Here is an 18,336-nt window from a genome sequence, read left to right as displayed (position 1 = left end):
TGCTCCCCACCGTCGCCGCTGCTGCCGCCGTCGCCGCCGCCGCGCTGCCCAGAGTGCAGTGTTGGGAGCGTGAGGCGTTTGTCTCGGGTGCCGGCGCTTCACGCTGAACGCCGGCATATGACGTCATATGCCGGCGCTCAGCAGTGAAGCGCCGGCACCCGAGACAAACGCCTCACGCTCCCAACACAGGAGTTGACGGTAAGTGACCTACAAAGGGGGGGTAGGGAGGGAGTGGGTAGATCGTGAGAAGGGGGGGAGGGAGAGGGTAGATCGTGAGAAGGGGGGTAGGGAGGGAGAGGGTAGATCTTGAGAAGGGGGGGTAGGGAGGGAGAGGGTAGATCTTGAGAAGGGGGGTAGGGAGGGAGAGGGTAGATCTTGAGAAGGAGGGGTAGGGAGGGAGAGGGTAGATCTTGAGAAGGGGGGAGGGAGGGAGAGGGTAGATCGTGAGAAGGGGGGTAGGGAGGGAGAGGGTAGATCGTGAGAAGGGGGGGTAGGGAGGGAGAGGGTAGATCGTGAGAAGGGGGTAGGGAGGGAGAGGGGAGATCGTGAGAAGGGGGGGTAGGGAGGGAGAGGGGAGATAGTGAGAACGGGATAGATGGGTTGGGGGTTGGGGGGGCCCCTAACAGATTCTCGCACCGGGGCCCTGAGGTTTCTAGTTACGCCCCTGGCCGCAGGTTGGACACCCCTGACTTAGAGTTTAGTCTTAGTGTAGAGTTTAGTCAATAATCTGCGAGTTGTAGGGAAATCTCACCAATTTAACTATTTAATTATATTTTATTTATAGAGCACCAGCAGTTGGTTCATTTTGGGAAATTTCTGGTACGTGGAGAGCTTTTCGTCCCTTCATACCTCGCCACTCATAGTTAAGTCGAGTAGATTTTACCTAAGATGTCACAATGCATTTATGCAGGGCCATTTCACATGCCCTCGCAGGAGAAACACATTTCATAACGCATAGCCAGTGACATGAAATACTTTAGCCCACCTCATTTCACCTACAAATCGTGGCTGTTGTAAAGAGCTCAGCCCTTGGTTTTGTCTTATATTCAAGATAGCGTTATGTAGATGCCATGGATGTTTAAATTCTCTCGCTGTATAATCATCTACCATTTCTGCTGGTAGGCTGTTCCGCTTATATATCACCCTCTAGGTAAAGTGAGACTTGAGCTTAATTCTATACAGTATGTGTTTATTTGTGAATGTATTTGGGTACATGCATGCACATATATGTATGTATGTTTTGTTATGTGTGTGTCTGAAACATCAATATACAACTGGGATAGGGATTCCAATGAGATAATCATCTTTGTGAAACACAGGAATAGCAGTAATGATTGGGATTGGTGGGATAGCCGTACATCTCAACCTTACATGGCTGTTTATCAAACCTCAATGTATAAGAAAGGATTTGAACAAGGCAAGGATAATATAGAGGGGAAAACATAATAAAGAACCAATGTTTTGCTTTGTCTATAATGGAGGACTCCTATTCTCGGTCAGAATGAATGCATTATATAGAGAGAACAATAAACAATCTGTCTCCTGCTAACCTACCGCGCTACCTTTCAGAATGTCACATTCTACGCGCTCATTCATTTACTTTTACAACAAAGGCATACATTATTATACACACAATATTATTGTAGAGAGCAGTGGTAACATTCCACTCACCATGGTTGTTTCTGCAATTGACCCAAAGCTGTTAATGAAGATGTTGCAGGTTACATTCACTGGAGGACCTAAAACAAAAGTATTGGACAAATACCCGATGACTGGGTTCAGATAGTAGCGCCATTCATAAATATAAAATAGTACTAATACTACTGAAACATTCCCTCACTATCAAAATATAGTTTGTATTATTCCACTTGCTTGGCCATTGGGGGTAGCCATGGTTGACCTGGAGCTAACTCACATAACTTAAAGAGTAACTTTTTGGAACCAAGCTTTGCCAGATACAAGAGATTCTACAGAAGGACGTTAGAAGATGGCATATCTAAATTACGGTTTCCCAAGGGCATTAAGAGTCCTTGGCCTGGCCTTGGATACACAGCGACATTGAGGTTGGATGATTTCTATATCTGTAGGCACCTTTGAAATTGGGTCGGATACGGGCATCATATCCAGAGATCTTCCCCATCAACTTGTCCAGGAAATCAGAGGGAGACATGAGTTTTGGAGCTGAGCGGGCCGATGCTCCAACCTCTTTAGAAGCTGCCAGGCTGCAAAGAAAATAATAAATAAAAGATATTTAAAATGCATAGAAAAACCTAGAAATAGGTTTAGAAGAAAAAAAAAGCAGCTGAACCATATGAAAATGAGATGATCAATGATCGTTACTGATATACTGTTAGATCTCAATGGGATGCAAGCACTGTGGACAGGAAGATAGATTTAATTTTGAAATTGCACAGCTGGTATTAGAGACAAATTAATGTCTGTAATAATTTCGATAAAAGTAGGAAAATGTATATTCACTCACTTCACTTCAAATTTAAAGCTCTGTTGCACGGATCCTAACTATGCTGTGTTAAGTGGCGGTGCCACAATAAGGGAGTGGACTGCTGTCACTCTGGGTTGGTTCTGCCAACTTCAGCTTGTTGGGGACAATGGAAAAATGTCTTAAATGGTTAAAATTTACCAAAATCTCAGCTTAACATTTTAAGATCTGTCTTGAGACACCTCATTGATGTCGCTGCAGCCTCTGTCAACATAAAACCCGTCTCTCATAACTCTGCATGTATGTTGCTGTAAAATGGGCAAAGACATGGGAAAGTTCTCAACTGTCCTAGGAAACCAGGTTATTGGTCTGGATGAAAGTGCCGAAACCTACAACATTTTTTCTACAAGCATTGTGAGTGGAATGTTAGATACACTGGTGATGAAGCTAATAAAAATTGTAATGATTTACGAAGATAAATCTTTAGCACTTCTGTACAGATCCCTCTACTCCCTGACAGCCCTTGTGGTTAAGGTCCAAGACTCTTTATCCAAGCTGTGGGCAGCTAAAGGCAGTTCAGTAAAAGGAAGGCTAACCAAAGAACGTTTAGGACACTTGGGTCCCACTGGCCAACTCAACAAATAATTACCTTTGGGGGAAAGAAATGCATGTTCCTCAAAACCTCAACAGAACCAGAAATTACAAGAACATTCCCAATACTAATATCCAAGACTTTTGTATTCAATTCTACTTCGGTGTCTGTGTTTTAATACTTCATGGTCTTCATAGTTTCTTTACGGTATCATTGCTCTTCCTTTAGTTTTGTTTTAGATATCAAACAATACTCCAACAAATGTACGGTTCCAGAAGGAACGACAGTAAGGGGATTGGGGAAAGAAATCAAATTAATTTTATATTAGATGTTCCACTGATTTTGTTTCATTTTATAGGTTTTAATCCCCAGGTAAATCACCTTATAAAATTGCATTTTTCTAGCTATAAACCTCTAATTTTGTAGTTCATACCAATAATTCTGCTATTTTGGCAGTCATTTTCTTCATAGGTAATTTGATTTATGGTGTGATGGTCGTACTTGTCAAATATTGATATTATTTAGATCCAATACTTTCTTACCAAGTGTTATATTTAAAAACTAAATTTTAGATTCCTTAGTGTTGATTTCCCTGGCTGTTAAGCATCTTCAGAAACTCCAGAGAGCAGTCTTCTTCTAACCGTCCTCAGATTTCAGCCTCATTTTTAAAGATATTTAAATGGTGCAGCTGATCTAGAATTGGATGGTTTGCTTGTGTGGTTGTAAATATTATGTTACAAAAGACAATCAATGTAGAGTTTTCTTTAGTGGAAAGGTCTACTTATCTTTAGCAACCGAACAAACTTTACAATCTTTACAAGATCATTATCTGAAGAACCAGCTGGACAGAATTAATAATATAGGGGACTTGAATAGAAGAAGTAAGATAGGAGATGGTAGTAGAAGATCATTTGGTAAAGATATCTCCACCTTGAGCCCAAGCAGTTGGCATTCATTGAGTGTGGGTCATTACATTGCATATATGTGTTTGCCAAGCTCTTCCAACAGACCATCTATTAAACAGGTGGCAGTGGATGAAGAACACCTCAAGAGAACGTGGCTGGAGGTAGAACCAGTCAACGAAAGAAATTGAAAAAGAAAAAAAGGATGACAACTCACTTACATGTGTGGCCAACACTCTTGGTCTTTTAACATCCTTCATACATTTGGGTAGCAGAGATAGATGAGCAACATATTCTCCAGTAGTCTACTGCTCCATGGCACCTACAATGCTAATTTGATCATATCTATCCCAACGCTTGTGTTGAATTGCTACCTAGCACTGGATTCAGCAGAGTAAAATAAATTTGCCCTTACATTCATTTTGGAGGTCAACACTCAATCTTCTAAATCATCCTATCTCTTACAGTTAATAATTTGCGCACCCATCTGATACTAGGAACCAGGACCAGAAGGAGGACAATAAGGCAGCCCTGGCGCTTTAAGGCCTGCGGCTGCCAAGCACATGGCTGAGGTCGCCGGCTGCATATGAAAGGCCACATGCTACCTTGTTGTGCCCATGTAACGTGCGGCTGGGTATATCCAGTGGGTGGCCACACACTGTAGGACTAGCAGTGGCGTGATGCCGGCTAGTAGCCGTATGGCTAGTCTGAGCTGGCTAGGAACTAGCCTCACACATACTTGCGCAATATTGGCTTTCATTGGTTAGAAGATAATTTTTTGATGCTGCGCTTGGGAACAATTGCTTAAAACTGATCAATAACACTTCATTATCTCTACATCTGGACGTTTAATGTTCCCCTGGGCAGTCATATCTGTTTACTTAACCCCTTCTTCCATTGATTTTTCTCTTTTTATGGAAGCCCTTTACGAAAGATACAGCGCTTTAGACTAATGGATGAATTGGTGTTGTCATATTAGGCAATAAAAATAAATTATGCACTTGGAAATATATATCAGAAACGTCAAATACGGGATACTTAAATCCTAATGAAGGCATTGCTTGAATTTTTGCGGAAATTAGAAGTGATCTTTATCGATAATCGTGCGGACTTGCGTGATAAGGAAACAAAATCAAATAATTCAGGTAGTTATGAATGTTGATCTTATTTTTCTCAAAGCACCATTATTAATCAGGTCTTTTATATAGTCTGCGCATGTTACATAGCTGAGCACGGATGTGATGAATTTTGGAGAATATGTATTCCGAAAATGTTCTAGAAATTTCCAAAAAAAAAAAACTTGGCGATAACAATTCACTAATGTTTTATAAAAATTCTGTTTTTAGTTATAGTTAAATTTAGACCTTTTCCCCCTAGTATAAAAATAAAATAAAAATAAATAATAATAATAATAATAATAATAAAATAAAAAAATATTTTTATAAACTATACTTTTATTAGTATAAAACATTTATATATATTGTTCAACTATAAAATAAAAGATTTTTGATTTTGAGAATAGTAAAACATGTAAAGGAAAATCAAATTTCAATTTAATAATAATAATAATAATAATAATAATAATAATAATAAATAAAACAATACATAAAAATAAATAATTTAAACAATATATAAAAATACATAATTAAAACAATACACGATGTGGTATCCCCTCATTGCCATTACCTTTGGCCCGTAACATTATTATTTCTCGAACTCTCCATAGAGCTTTCTGTTACATTGTTAGACAAACAGAATTACTTTTGCTTCTCAAAGTCATCATAGCCCCCTTTCCATCAAACTGTCAGCTATTACCCCTTTGAAGCCCAGGAACACATAGTACATCTGGAGTTTGCTTGGCCAAACGGCTGTAAATGCCTTCTGTTGACCCCTGGATCAGCCGTTTAACCTCTCTGTAACCCTAAAGAGCTTCCAAAAGTCCGAACGGACCTAAAAGGCTAATTAGAATGCCTCATTAGAACAGAAGAAGAATGAGATGCATTGGTTTTACTTCAACTAAACACAGACAGGTTTGGCTTAGACTCAAAAGGAGACCAAACCTTTAATAATATTCAGTTCCACCATATACCTTCACACTCCACTGAGAGGGTAGGTAAGTGGAACAGCCTCCCAGCAGAAATGGAAAAAAACAGTTGGGTAGAGTTGATGGTCCGAATAGTCCTTTTCTGCCATCAAGATTGCTAGCAGGGCTCTCTCCACCTAATGTATCGGTTTGTCTTAGTCTGTCAATTCTCGTCTGGTCATACCCCTTGATTATATGTATTGTATTAAGCGCTGTGTAAATTGTTGGCGCTATATATATATATATATATATATAAAAAAATAATAATAATAATAAATTCTATGTTTTAAAAGGTAAATCATCAATAGGCTTCTGAAACCATTCTGGTTTTTGTAATCCAGTAATTATCTTGTTATATATATATATATATATATATATATAGAGAGAGAGAGAGAGAGATACACATAAAATATTATACTATATATTCTCAGAAAATAAAAAATGGTGATACCTTGTATTGGACCTACTTGTGGAGTTTAGGACTTTTAGGACTTTATCTTCTTTAGATGGAAGTAGTCCCAAAAGTTTATATTAGTCTATATTTTTTTTCTATGTTGACCTAATAAAAAATATTACCTTTAACAAAATTTATGGTTATAGATATATCTTCCCATGGACCAATGTGGCTATCCATTTCCCTTCTTGTTGGAAAGAAAGTCTTATCTGGTCTATCTTTCTCAACCATTAATTATCATTCATACAGGTTATTTTGTTTTATCAAGGAACAGAAAAAAAGAATGATGTTTATCTGAGATGAAGTATTGAACTGCCTTTAGATATTTCAGACCCTAGCTATCCGTTAATGATATCAGCTTCTATTGTCTGTTAATTCAGCCTTATAGATATGTTCTATTGGGATTATCTCTGAGTTTCCAGTAGATTAGAACATAATTGTAAAAATGTTTGTAGATACATCAAGTCAATAGGTTCAAGATGTTGGGATCTGAGTTAATTACCCTGTAGGGCAAAGTATCAGAATAAAGCCAATGATGATTGGTAACTTTTCCGAGGTTGATGTGAGCCAATCATGTGTATATGTTAAATATTTGCTGGACGATTCCTGGCTCCCATACCAATACCTAGCTTTATTAAGAAATTGACCATTTATCTCTGAATTCAGTATATAACGTATTTTGACTCAATGTAACGATATAATTAGCTTATATGTATTTATCTTATATTTCTGATCCATTTGATGTTATCTTAATGGACACAATCAGCTTTTCTTCCACAAACAAGGACATTTCCAAGTGACCCTAAACTGTTTTTCTTTTTTTTTTAATGGTAGTTTATATATATATTTAAAAAGTCTCCACTAGCACGGACTAGCACCGAAGGAAAATAATCCTTGATTGTTTTTTTTTTATATATATTGTGACATTCATGTAGAATTGGTGGTGGAAGGGAGGTATGTTTCTCCTAGATTCCTTTCCTATGTGAAGTAACACCAGAGTCTTCCACCTGCTAGGTGATTAATGTAGGTGAATGAGAGGGCGGATATAAAATGGAAGCCAGGAGGGCAGGTAGCTCCCTGGCTGAGGACACAGAAAGCCTGTCTGTGGGAGAGACATTTGAGTAAAGTGAGTAAAGGTTGCTGGACATATTGTGTTAAGTTGGCAGAGAGAAGCTCTCCAGCTGGTAGTGAGGGACATCCCTTGTATAGTAAGTGCCGGACAGGCAAGGTATTTCTTTTGTTGCTGTGTTGTTATATTTCTTTTGTCTTTGCAACCTTTCTAATAAACCTGACCCTGTGTCAGATTGCACGAAATTACTGCTGTTGGCCTGGTGTGAATGAAGACGGGCACATGTCCCTCGACCTCAGCGAGGGGCGATCCCAGACCTACCTCACAATATATATATATATATACACATACACTTTTGAAGAGGGGGCACTTTGCCGCCCCAAGCGTCTTTTTTTTTTTTTTTTTAAAGCAGAGGAGAGAGAGGGGCGCCGAGTTGTTTTTTGCTTACCCGCTCAGCGCCCCTCTCTCTCCTCTGTGAGCCCTCTAGCTCGGTCTCAGTGCCGGCTTGTAATGCTGAGCACCGGAATATGACGTCATTTCCGGCGCTCAGCAGTGAAGCAGCGCGCACTGTGGCAGAGCAGGGAGACTCACCACCGGACTGCTAAAAGGTAAGTGCAAAGGGGGGGGATAGGGTAGATAATGACCCCTGGCGTCGGCAGGGGGGGTGGCATTTTAAACTTTGCCCCAGGCGGCATTATATCTTGGGCCGGCCCTGTATACACACACTACTGCGAATATTTGCCTAATTTTTTTTGCATTTTTGTCTCTTTCATTATATATAATCCTTGAAAGTTATAAATCAATTCTATAAGTAGCACGTGGGTTATGAAAACACTAGTTCTATTTCCTTCTAGCAGTCTAAGGGTTAAACGTTTGTATAAACTGTATATATATATATATTTTATAAATACAAATGTTTGAGACAGGTGTGAAAAAATGCTGTAAAGTAAGAATGCTGTAAAAACAGACATGTTAATAGTTTATCTTCATCATTTAACAAAATGTGAGTGAACAGAAGAAAAATCTAAATCAACTCAAAAATATTTGCTGTGATCAACCTTCACCTTCAAAACAGCATCAATAGAATCGACCTTCAAGGATCTGTGTCATAAATTGTGTAATGAAAAGGGACAGACCGCCATAGCAATTACAAAATGCATTAAAGAATTATTGATGTAAACGGCAGCGCTTGCTTGCCAGTGACTGCCAGCCAGCCAGGCAGCCAAAACTTATGGACAGCAGTGGGGATGTCCTGCTGCAGCTGTGAAGCTGCAGTGTTTTTACCAGATTTTTGGGGAGGGGGCAGGAAAAAAAAAGAAAACTAATTAATAAACTTCAGAGTGCATTATATACTGGTGGGGCTGTTCTATACATTAGACTGGCACATTTATAATATTAGTAGAAGAAACCAACCTCAGTTGTATTCCATTTGAGCCATTTAAAGTTATTCCTCCCCATTAAGTTATCTTACCCCATGTGAGCGCTGCCATTTCCTGACCCAGATCCTCTTTGATATAAATAGTCAATCTAAATGTTACCAAAACAATAAAACAGATTGTTGTTTTCAAAAGCACCCTCATTAAGGTGTCAATCCAGTAATTTTGTATTTATTATTATTTTATCAGGTTATGGTACTGGATTTATTTGCTTCTTCTTAAAACTATATTTTAGAGACTATTAATATATATATATTTTTCCTCTGAAAACAACAGATGCATTTACTCATAGATGGCGTGTGCCTCGATCATTAAAGGCACATGCTAGAGTTCATCGTTAAGCTTAGCTACACTCACTTCCCCATTAGGTATGTAGGATTTAAACATGGAACATGTGACATCATTCGCTCTTCAGTGGAGTTGGTCCATTCACTTATCAATAGGAGAATTACAGAGCAGCCTCGTCGATGGAATGATCTCATTCACTGATGAATGGCACACGTTCATTCACTCATCAGTGAGATGTGACACATCCACATACCCATGGAACGAAACTCCACTGATGGATATGAACTTTGGATCCATAAAACATGTTTTACTCAATGTTCTAAAAGATAGATGGAATTTTTGTATGGAATGTCAAGGGAACACACTTCATTTCCCAACAGGTAATATAGGCTGCATTCATTCATCAAAGAAACGCTCGATATGAATTCATCTCTCGAAGGAATGTGCATTTCTATCACCCAGACAAATGAAAGAATGGAGGAAGGAGATACATATTTAAACCCAGCTAACTGTGCTTAATACCATGTAAACACGTTGTAGCTTTTTCCACAAAATAATCCAACGCTTACTTATTCTGGAGAACAGTTAGCAACGTGCTTGAACAATTTACAGGATAACTGAATACCCAAGTTAGTACTCTGAAAGATGAATCACTGTTTATTTGGGATGTAGCGCTCCCCTGAGCTTGTGCATCTCGACAAAAGCACTTATTCACTCTCCAAGGAGAAACTTGCAGGGATGTTAACTGAAATACCTCCAATGTTTTATGTTCTCGTAGCTATTTCATGGTCAAGAGGACCTTTGTAGCCTCAGGGATACCAAACTATACCTCCGTCTGCTTGCAACTCATGAATAGTTACGAGAAATAACTTTGCTCTGTAATGACCTTCGGTTATAGTTTTGGAAACAACATTTCGCCAGTTATTTTAAAAATCCTGAAATTTGGGGTGACACAAATGGCTCTTGTGGGATGAAACGCGCTATTTAACCAAGTTCAACTTAATGGCTGGAAGATGAGATAATTTGATACAAAATACAAGGGAAATCTCGTCCTCTCTATATTCTAAAGCGTGATTGGCTGTAACTTGAAATCACCTTTCTATTAACCTGAAAATCGACATATTTGTGTTTAATGAATCACATATTTGTAATACATACACCACGAAATTTCTAGTGATACATGACATTTAAGGCAAAGTATATGATACAAATGCACCAGTTTAAACAAATCTGAAAATATCTCCTCGCCTTGACAGAATTTGCAATTTTCTGGGTTGGTTTTAGAAGGGTGGGTGAATCACCTTTGTGTTGTACGTCAAATGTGGGACCCTACACAGAAAGTGTTGATGGGACCAAGTGCAAAGGAAACTGGCCCTCCACGGCCTGCTTCAAAATGTTCAAGTTATGATGAGTCAACTTCAACGGTAACTTCATCAGATTCTAGAACACACACAAATCCCAATTCCAGAGAAATGGTGAACAAATGATATGAGTAAGTAATATTCGAGTCACTTAGAAAATGGTAGGAATCAGGAACCTGGACATTCTCTGAGTTTCACCGATGGTTTGGTGACTGATACAAGAACCGATGGCCTAACGTTTCTGAAATTCAGTACTGTCCAGATAGCATTGGTGGATATTTCTCCATATCAAAAAGCTATTGATCGCTTTACTTGCTACCTGCTACCAAAGCTTCTAACTAGGCCAAGTTTTGGCCTTTCGTTACCTCACTCATGATTAGAACATAATATTTCCTTTGACCTCTGTTTCCCTCATTGGTTGCTTAGGTTGTATCTTTATAAGTCATGGTTGTCGATGGTGGAGAACACTCAAGATGACAAGGGTCCATAATGATCAAAATAAATAAAGGCTCCAGGCACTCAAGGGTTCCAGCTCAGGCAGATTTATTAAAGGAAGACAGAAACAACGTTTCGACCTCACAATGAGGTCTTTATCAAGTTACTTGATAAACTTGATAAAGACCTCAGAGTCCATAATGGGCATAATTTACATGAAATAGAATGAAAAAATGATAAATATATCTTAAAAAACTGATGAATAATTTTATAAAAGCTTTCATACCCAGTGTGTTTTTTTTGTGTGACTCCACAATAGTCTTGCCTGCACCAGAGGAATGATCATTGCTGATACCTTAAAGACTGCAAGTGATTGAGTCCGCCATGCAAAGGCTATGTCATGCAGGACACTATGGAGAAGGTCAACCTGTTCTCAAGCCTAGAAACACCGAATGCAAATAAAGCCTAAAACCCAGACAGACCACTTTAACTCCAGACACAGACAAGATGTATTACCACAAATTCTGTATGCATTCTGCTCTTTTCAGCACATGTCAGTATATTTTAAGAATACCATTTACTTAAAAAATAAATGACTATTTTTTAAAAAAAATGATTAAATGCCGTCTTTGTTAAATGCTGTTTTGCATTTTTATTGTGAATGAAAAATGACCCACTACTTTAATTTGTTTTGTTACATACGGAATTTGGTAAAACACATCATCTTTGTTTCCCAAGCTACTATTCAAGTCAATTTAAGAAATTGTATTTGCCTCATGCATTTAGCCCATCATATATATTATTAATTACTCTATTTATCTATTCAACAAAGCCAGGTATGCTTGTAAAAATATTATATATATATATAATATATATAATTATATACCGTATTGGCTCGAATATAGGCCGCACTTTTTCCCCCCACTTAAGGTCTTTAAAGTGGGGGTGCGGCCTATATTCGGGGTCTAGCGCCCGACGCCCGGGACATGCAGTCCCGGCGCCGGGCAGGCAGCGGGGTTAGGATACAGATCCCCCGCAGCGGTGCAGGGGACCTGCATCCTACTGTCTGATACGCTTAGACAGCCTCCCGTGCCAGCACTTCCCACGGGGGGGGCGCCGGCACGGGAGGTTGTCTAAGCGCGTTTTACCTCTGCCCACCCCCCCTGACTTACCGGAGCAGAATCCCAGGGTGTCTTGCGGGGCCAGCAGGATATCTCGGGGGGGGGGAGTGGCAGCATATCTCGGGGGGGGAAGTGGCAGCATATCTCCGGGGGGGGGAGTGGCGGCATATCTCGGGGGGGGGGGAGGACAGTGGCAGCATATCTCGGGGGGGAGGAGGAGGACAGTGGCAGCATATCTCGGGGGGGGGGAGGAGGAGGACAGTGACAGCATATCTCGGGGGGGGGGACAGTGGCAGCATATCTCGGGGGGGCAGCATGTTTTTTTTGGTGCTTTTTTAAAGAAAAAAACTTTTTCTTTAAAAAAGCACCAAACTTTTAGGGTGCGGCCTATATACGAGGGCGGCCTATATCCGAGCCAATACGGTATATATATTATATATAATATATATAATTATATATTATATATTATATATATATATATATATATATATATATATAATTATCTAGTTACAAATATTCTGCAAGAACATCTGCAAGAGAAAATGTTTCCATAAGTCTAAAACGATACTTTTAATTGGACCAACATAGAAAAGAATATAGAGTCTCATGGGTTTTGGGGAATTCAGTTTGTGTCTTCTCCAGATAGAATGACTTAATAAACTTAAATGAGAAAGCAACAATTACTTAAACATGGTGACTCTTTCCTGAAAATGGACAAGCGTTTCTTTCGACATCACCAAAATGATCCGTTCTTAAATGATGCAATCATATATCGCGTGTAAGAGTGATTCGGGAAACGACACTAAAAATATTTTCATACTGAGAGCCAAAAGATACTTAGATTCGTCGATACTTAGCTGAAGTTGATGTAAAGATCTGCAGATGGAATTAGTTCCATGTGACTGTGACAGATTGCATTTTAAATATTTTCTAAGAGATAATGTTTGTGATATTCAGTTACATTTTCCACACGGAACGTTTTATTTTTCTACATAATCCACATATTACTAGCAAATTATAGTGAAGGCAACAAAGTAGAGGTCTGTCTTCTTCTCATCTAGCCGTTATGTTATGTGTTCAAGCACATTTTGCAGTTTTTCATGTACCATTCACTATTTATGGTTGAATATGCATTATAGAGGCATATGGGCATATTGCATTGAATTATGGCTAGTTACATACAACATATGTATGTATATATATATATATTAAAGTGCCCCTATCAATTATAGTTTGTCATGGCGACCGCTTTTGACAGTAATCTTCTGGAAACACAGATCATGTCTCAATCCTCTTAGCATGACATTATCACATGCAGTAAATTACATGAATCAGTTCAGATGTCATCTAAGTGCTTTCACATTTACCAGATAACACCGAGATTAAATCCTCACTTAATCTTTAATCCCTTGCGGCACTGCGGGGCCAGTAAAGCATTTGTCTAAACCAGGTCCAAATTATTGTTTACAGCAGAAGGATTAATAGCTACATATACTTCAACGCTGTGCTACATGATACCCAACGATACGAGCTAATATGCCAAGAATTTTCCAATTCTCTTGTGCCAGATGTTGACATAATGAATATAATTATTTGCATACAAATGTTACTGATTCATTTTGCGAGAACACTGTTTTTCTCCTTCTCCGTAGTGCTTGGAAAGAGGAAAATAGGGTTTTTGCAAGAATTCCCATTAGGGACTCCTTATTCTATGTTGTTGATGGAGTCCCACCAGCAATGAGTTCTTCTCCACTTCCCAAGGACTTACATGGTTACATAGAAAAAAGACCTAAGTCCATCAAGTTCAACCCTTCTACCTAACCTTCCCATTCTTGATCCAAAAGAAGGCAAAAAAAACCCTAATTAAGCTGCTTTGAATTCTGCCATCAGGGGGAAAAAAATTCCTTCTTGACTCCAAGAGGCAATCGGATTTCTCCTTGGATCAAGAAGCTCTAAAATATTAATGTATTCTATTTATATCCCTGTATATCATGCCTTTCTAAGAATATATTGAGGCCCCTTTTGAAGGAAGTGAATTCCATACCTTTATTGTCCTCACTGTGAAGAATCCCTTCCTTTGTCGTCTATGAAACCTGCGCTCTTCCAGTCTCAGAGGGTGACCTCTTGTTCTTTGTATATTTCTGTTAATGAACGGGTCACTGAAGAGCTCTTTATATTGGCCCTGCATATATTTATATAATGTTATCTTATATACATATACTCTATTTAGGCTGCTGTTTTGATTGAAGCTGGCCTCTTCCTAAGCCATATCTTATTAACTGCTCTTTGTGCAAAGAGAGAGCGAGAGTCAAGCAAGAGGCTCTGGTGGCCGACCCGGACTGGCCATCTGGAACTCATCAGATCTGCCACTTTAACAGCAGATCTGGTGCTGCAGTGTGTGGCTGATGGCTGGACGTGCCCGGCCACATGCTACGTGTGCATATCCAGCCTATGGACCCACTTATGTCATCGGGTGGCCTATGGCCTTAAAGTGCCAGGTTGCTCCATCACCGCCAGCGCAGCTCTGTCTGGAGGAAAAGGGCAGTTCAGAAGTTCATTGTTGGCGATACTTTTACTGACATATAGCTGATTGGATTATTTTAATCTTATTTTCAGGTAATATGAAGTTAAATCTACATACCTTTGCTAAGCAAGCTATACAAAAATATATTCATCTCAATGGATAATTGTTTCATGTTGTGTATCACATGTGAATCTGGAACAGATTTTACTAAAATATATTTTTTTCCATGTTTAGATTTTTTCTGATGAATATTAGGGCTTTGCTTGCTTTTTCCCTTCAGGGTTATAATGTTTTGGCTAAATGAATGTAATCAAAAGCCTCCTTCATTACAGGTAATTATAGTAATCCGTAAGTATCTAATGCATTAAGAAGGAAACATTAGCTATAATAATAATAATTAGTTTTTACAGTTTTTAAGTGATTTTTCACAATAATGATTTTAGCAGCCTAATCATCTACCTCCCAAAAGAAGAAAGAATGATGTCGTACTGTCAAGTTTGTTAAAGAATCCATAGGTTGATTGCCCAATAACCCTCGCGAGTAGATGAAGGTAACAAAAAATATAAAAGTAAGGTATTACTTAATTAATGGATACTGAGATCTGATAAAACTGGACTCAAGTAGTAATCGGTTACTTTAAAGTCCTAATGTTATCTCACTTAATAGAGGAGAAAAAAACCAATGTGAAGGAATAATCATTCATATCCAGATATTTCTACTCCTATTTTAGACACAAAAGAGTTTTTAATACATGATAATTTATTCACATAAAATAAACTAAAACAAACTCCAAATAAATAACATCTGCGCTCAAGGCGTCAGTGAAGGATAAAGAATAATAAATAATATAAATGTCACTGATCTTGTCCTGATTGAAAAATTCCAATAAAAATTCCCCAAATTAATAAATCTTCAATCTTGGGATTCCACTCGAGGACGAGGAGTGTTGCTCTCTATTTCGATGGTGAAATAATTGCATATATTTTTGATATATAATAAAAAGATAGAAAACAGGCACAACATCATCGTATAATACTGTTTATACTGTAGATTAGTAGCATCAGATCAAACCAATGCTAGAAACATTATTATAGGCAAAGGGAATGCTTGGCGTCAATAATCTACAGCCTGTACTTACCTGTGAGTAGGCATTTTATATTTTTTTTAGTAATAATTTTATTATTTATTATTATTATACGAGGATGTTGCTACTCTTTTCTCTCTTTTTTTCAATTATATATTATTTCATATATAATTATTATATATATAATATTTATATATTATTTCATATATAATTATTATATATATTATTTAATATATAATGATTAGATATAATATTGTTATTATTATATTTTATTTAACTAGCACCATTAATTACACATATATTTTTCATTTCACACTGGAAACACCATGACACGAGTTCATTTAGTGTATTGGACTGTAAAATTGTAGAATTTAGGAAAAGTGACAGACAAACAAAGCACTGAAAAACAGCCCTTGGCTCATTTTATATAATGTGTCCCATGACTATTAGGCTGTTTACATGGCATTAAAGCTGTCTTTTACATATCACTTTTTCCCTCGATTCAGAGTATGCCTTTAGCAAACTGTAGAGTATTCAGACAAAAATACATAATTACATATTTTCAGGGAATTTATCAGACACTTAATACCAGCATTTTATAGGTCTCTCTCTCCCTCTCTCTCACCTCCCCCCTCTCTCTCCCCCCTCTCTCTCTCTCCCTCCCTCTCTCTCTCCCTCTCTCTCTCCCTCTCTCTCTCCCTCTCTCTCTCTCCCTCTCTCTCCCCCTCTCTTTCTCTCTCTCTCTCTCTCTCCCCCCTCTCTTTCTCTCTCTCTCTCTCTCTCTCTCTCTCTCTCTCTCTCTCTCTCTCTCTCCCTCTCTCTCTCTCTCTCCCTCTCTCTCTCTCTCTCTCCTTCTACCTTCTTCTTCTTCTATCATACATTGTGCAGAAAAACTATTAAGCTGTTTACACAGTAAAGTAGGTTTTGTACCTCACTGCTTCCCTAGATATGAGGTATGCCTTAAGCAATCAAGCTGTGCGATCAGAAAAAACATAATACATTTGTCTGAAATGTGTAACAGGTCATCAACTAAGCTAATAAACAACAGCATTGGGAAATTGGATAATCAATCAATCTGTCTATCTATCTATCTATCTATCTATCTATCTATCTATCTATCTATCTATCTATCTATCTATCTATCTATCTATCTATCTATCTATCCAACCATCCATCCGTCTATCTATCTATCTATCTATCTATCTATCTATCTATCTATCTATCTATCTATCTATCTATCTATCTATCTATCTATCGATCTATCGGTATATATCGTAAATGATGCTATTGATTGGTGAGAGGTGGGATGACAACATTCGGGGCAGAGGGGGCAAGTTCAGCCAAAAAAACACATATCGAGTAGAAGATGCTACTATCTATTCCTGTCCAAAACACATTTACAGAAAGAGAATGTATAGCAAACCCGCCAAAGGCGCAGAAAAGAATCCAGTCATTGTTAAATGCCATGTAAAGTTCTTTATAGTCGAGACAGCTTGGTAATAGTATGTAGAATGGCTATAAAGCTTCAGGTAGTGGCCCAAAATGTTTCAATTAGACCAGCCAAGGGCACAATTGCCTCACTGCCCCCCCCTTGCAAGTCCCCCCTATTTACGGCATGCAAATTGTATAGCATAATGGTAACATTCCTGTTATCAATCATAATCTGCTCCTGGTACGCCCAATGATTTTAAAGATTATTTAATTAGATATTATCTATTTTATATTTGATAGGATTTGCAATTGTAAAAAATCCAATTAAGGGTGTGATATATGGTAATGTACATGAATGCTTACATACATACACGCAGTCACATATACCCTCATTCACCTGACATACACACATATGTGCAGCCTCTCATAACACGAATATACACGGATCCCATACATGGAGGCAGAGATACCCACTCACATGCCTTTACATACATATCTGTACGTGCTGTGAGCAATTAATCTTGAAGATTTAAATGTTAATTGTTACAGAGTGTGCTGTTTAATAAAATGCCATAAAAGAAGCACATCTGCTACCACAATCCCGGGAAATATAAAAGCTGGATATGGATATTTATTCCAGATGGGATCCATTGGTCTTAATGCAAAGTCTGGACTGGATAGGGTGTTACAATACTATATAACTATATATAACTGTATAGTACAGAGCATCCACCGGCTTCCTACTAAGGGGATAGTCTTTTACTCTTGCTTTCCACCCGATGCATCAGGACTTTATCTTACTACATCTCAGTCAGTCAATGCAATGCAAGATCACTGTGCAATTCAAGGCATTATTAAATATCAGGAATAACGGCAGACGAGAGGGACCAAATGGTTCTTATCTGCCATCAAATTATATTTATGTGTGTATTAAACCTAAATGTGAAACATGTCTGTTGACCATGTGATAAATATAGCTATTCGGAGGGACCGTGCTGACTTAGGACTGGTCTTGGCGGTGTGACACAGGAGGTTGCCTCTAGACTATATGTTAATATCTATGATGACCAGGCCTGGACTGGGCATCTGGCACACCGAGCAAATGCCTGGTGGGCC

General features: G+C 38.4%; 1 protein-coding gene across 1 annotated transcript in view; it reads right to left on the bottom strand.

The window, feature by feature from the left end:
- The window catches only part of GLRA1 (glycine receptor alpha 1), a 77,907-nt gene that overhangs the window by 17,074 nt on the left and 42,497 nt on the right, over positions 1 to 18,336 (bottom strand). Inside the window, exons 3-4 of the mRNA XM_053462199.1 lie at positions 2,092 to 2,222; positions 1,672 to 1,739 (exon numbers count right to left, since the gene is read on the bottom strand). Of these exons, the coding sequence (XP_053318174.1) occupies positions 1,672 to 1,739; positions 2,092 to 2,222 (199 nt within the window). The remainder of the gene's footprint in view (positions 1 to 1,671; positions 1,740 to 2,091; positions 2,223 to 18,336) is intronic.

The sequence above is a fragment of the Spea bombifrons genome, chromosome 4 (genome assembly GCF_027358695.1).
Source record: "Spea bombifrons isolate aSpeBom1 chromosome 4, aSpeBom1.2.pri, whole genome shotgun sequence".
Lineage (NCBI taxonomy): Eukaryota > Metazoa > Chordata > Amphibia > Anura > Pelobatidae > Spea > Spea bombifrons.
This window is presented reverse-complemented; position numbering and strand designations above follow the sequence as displayed.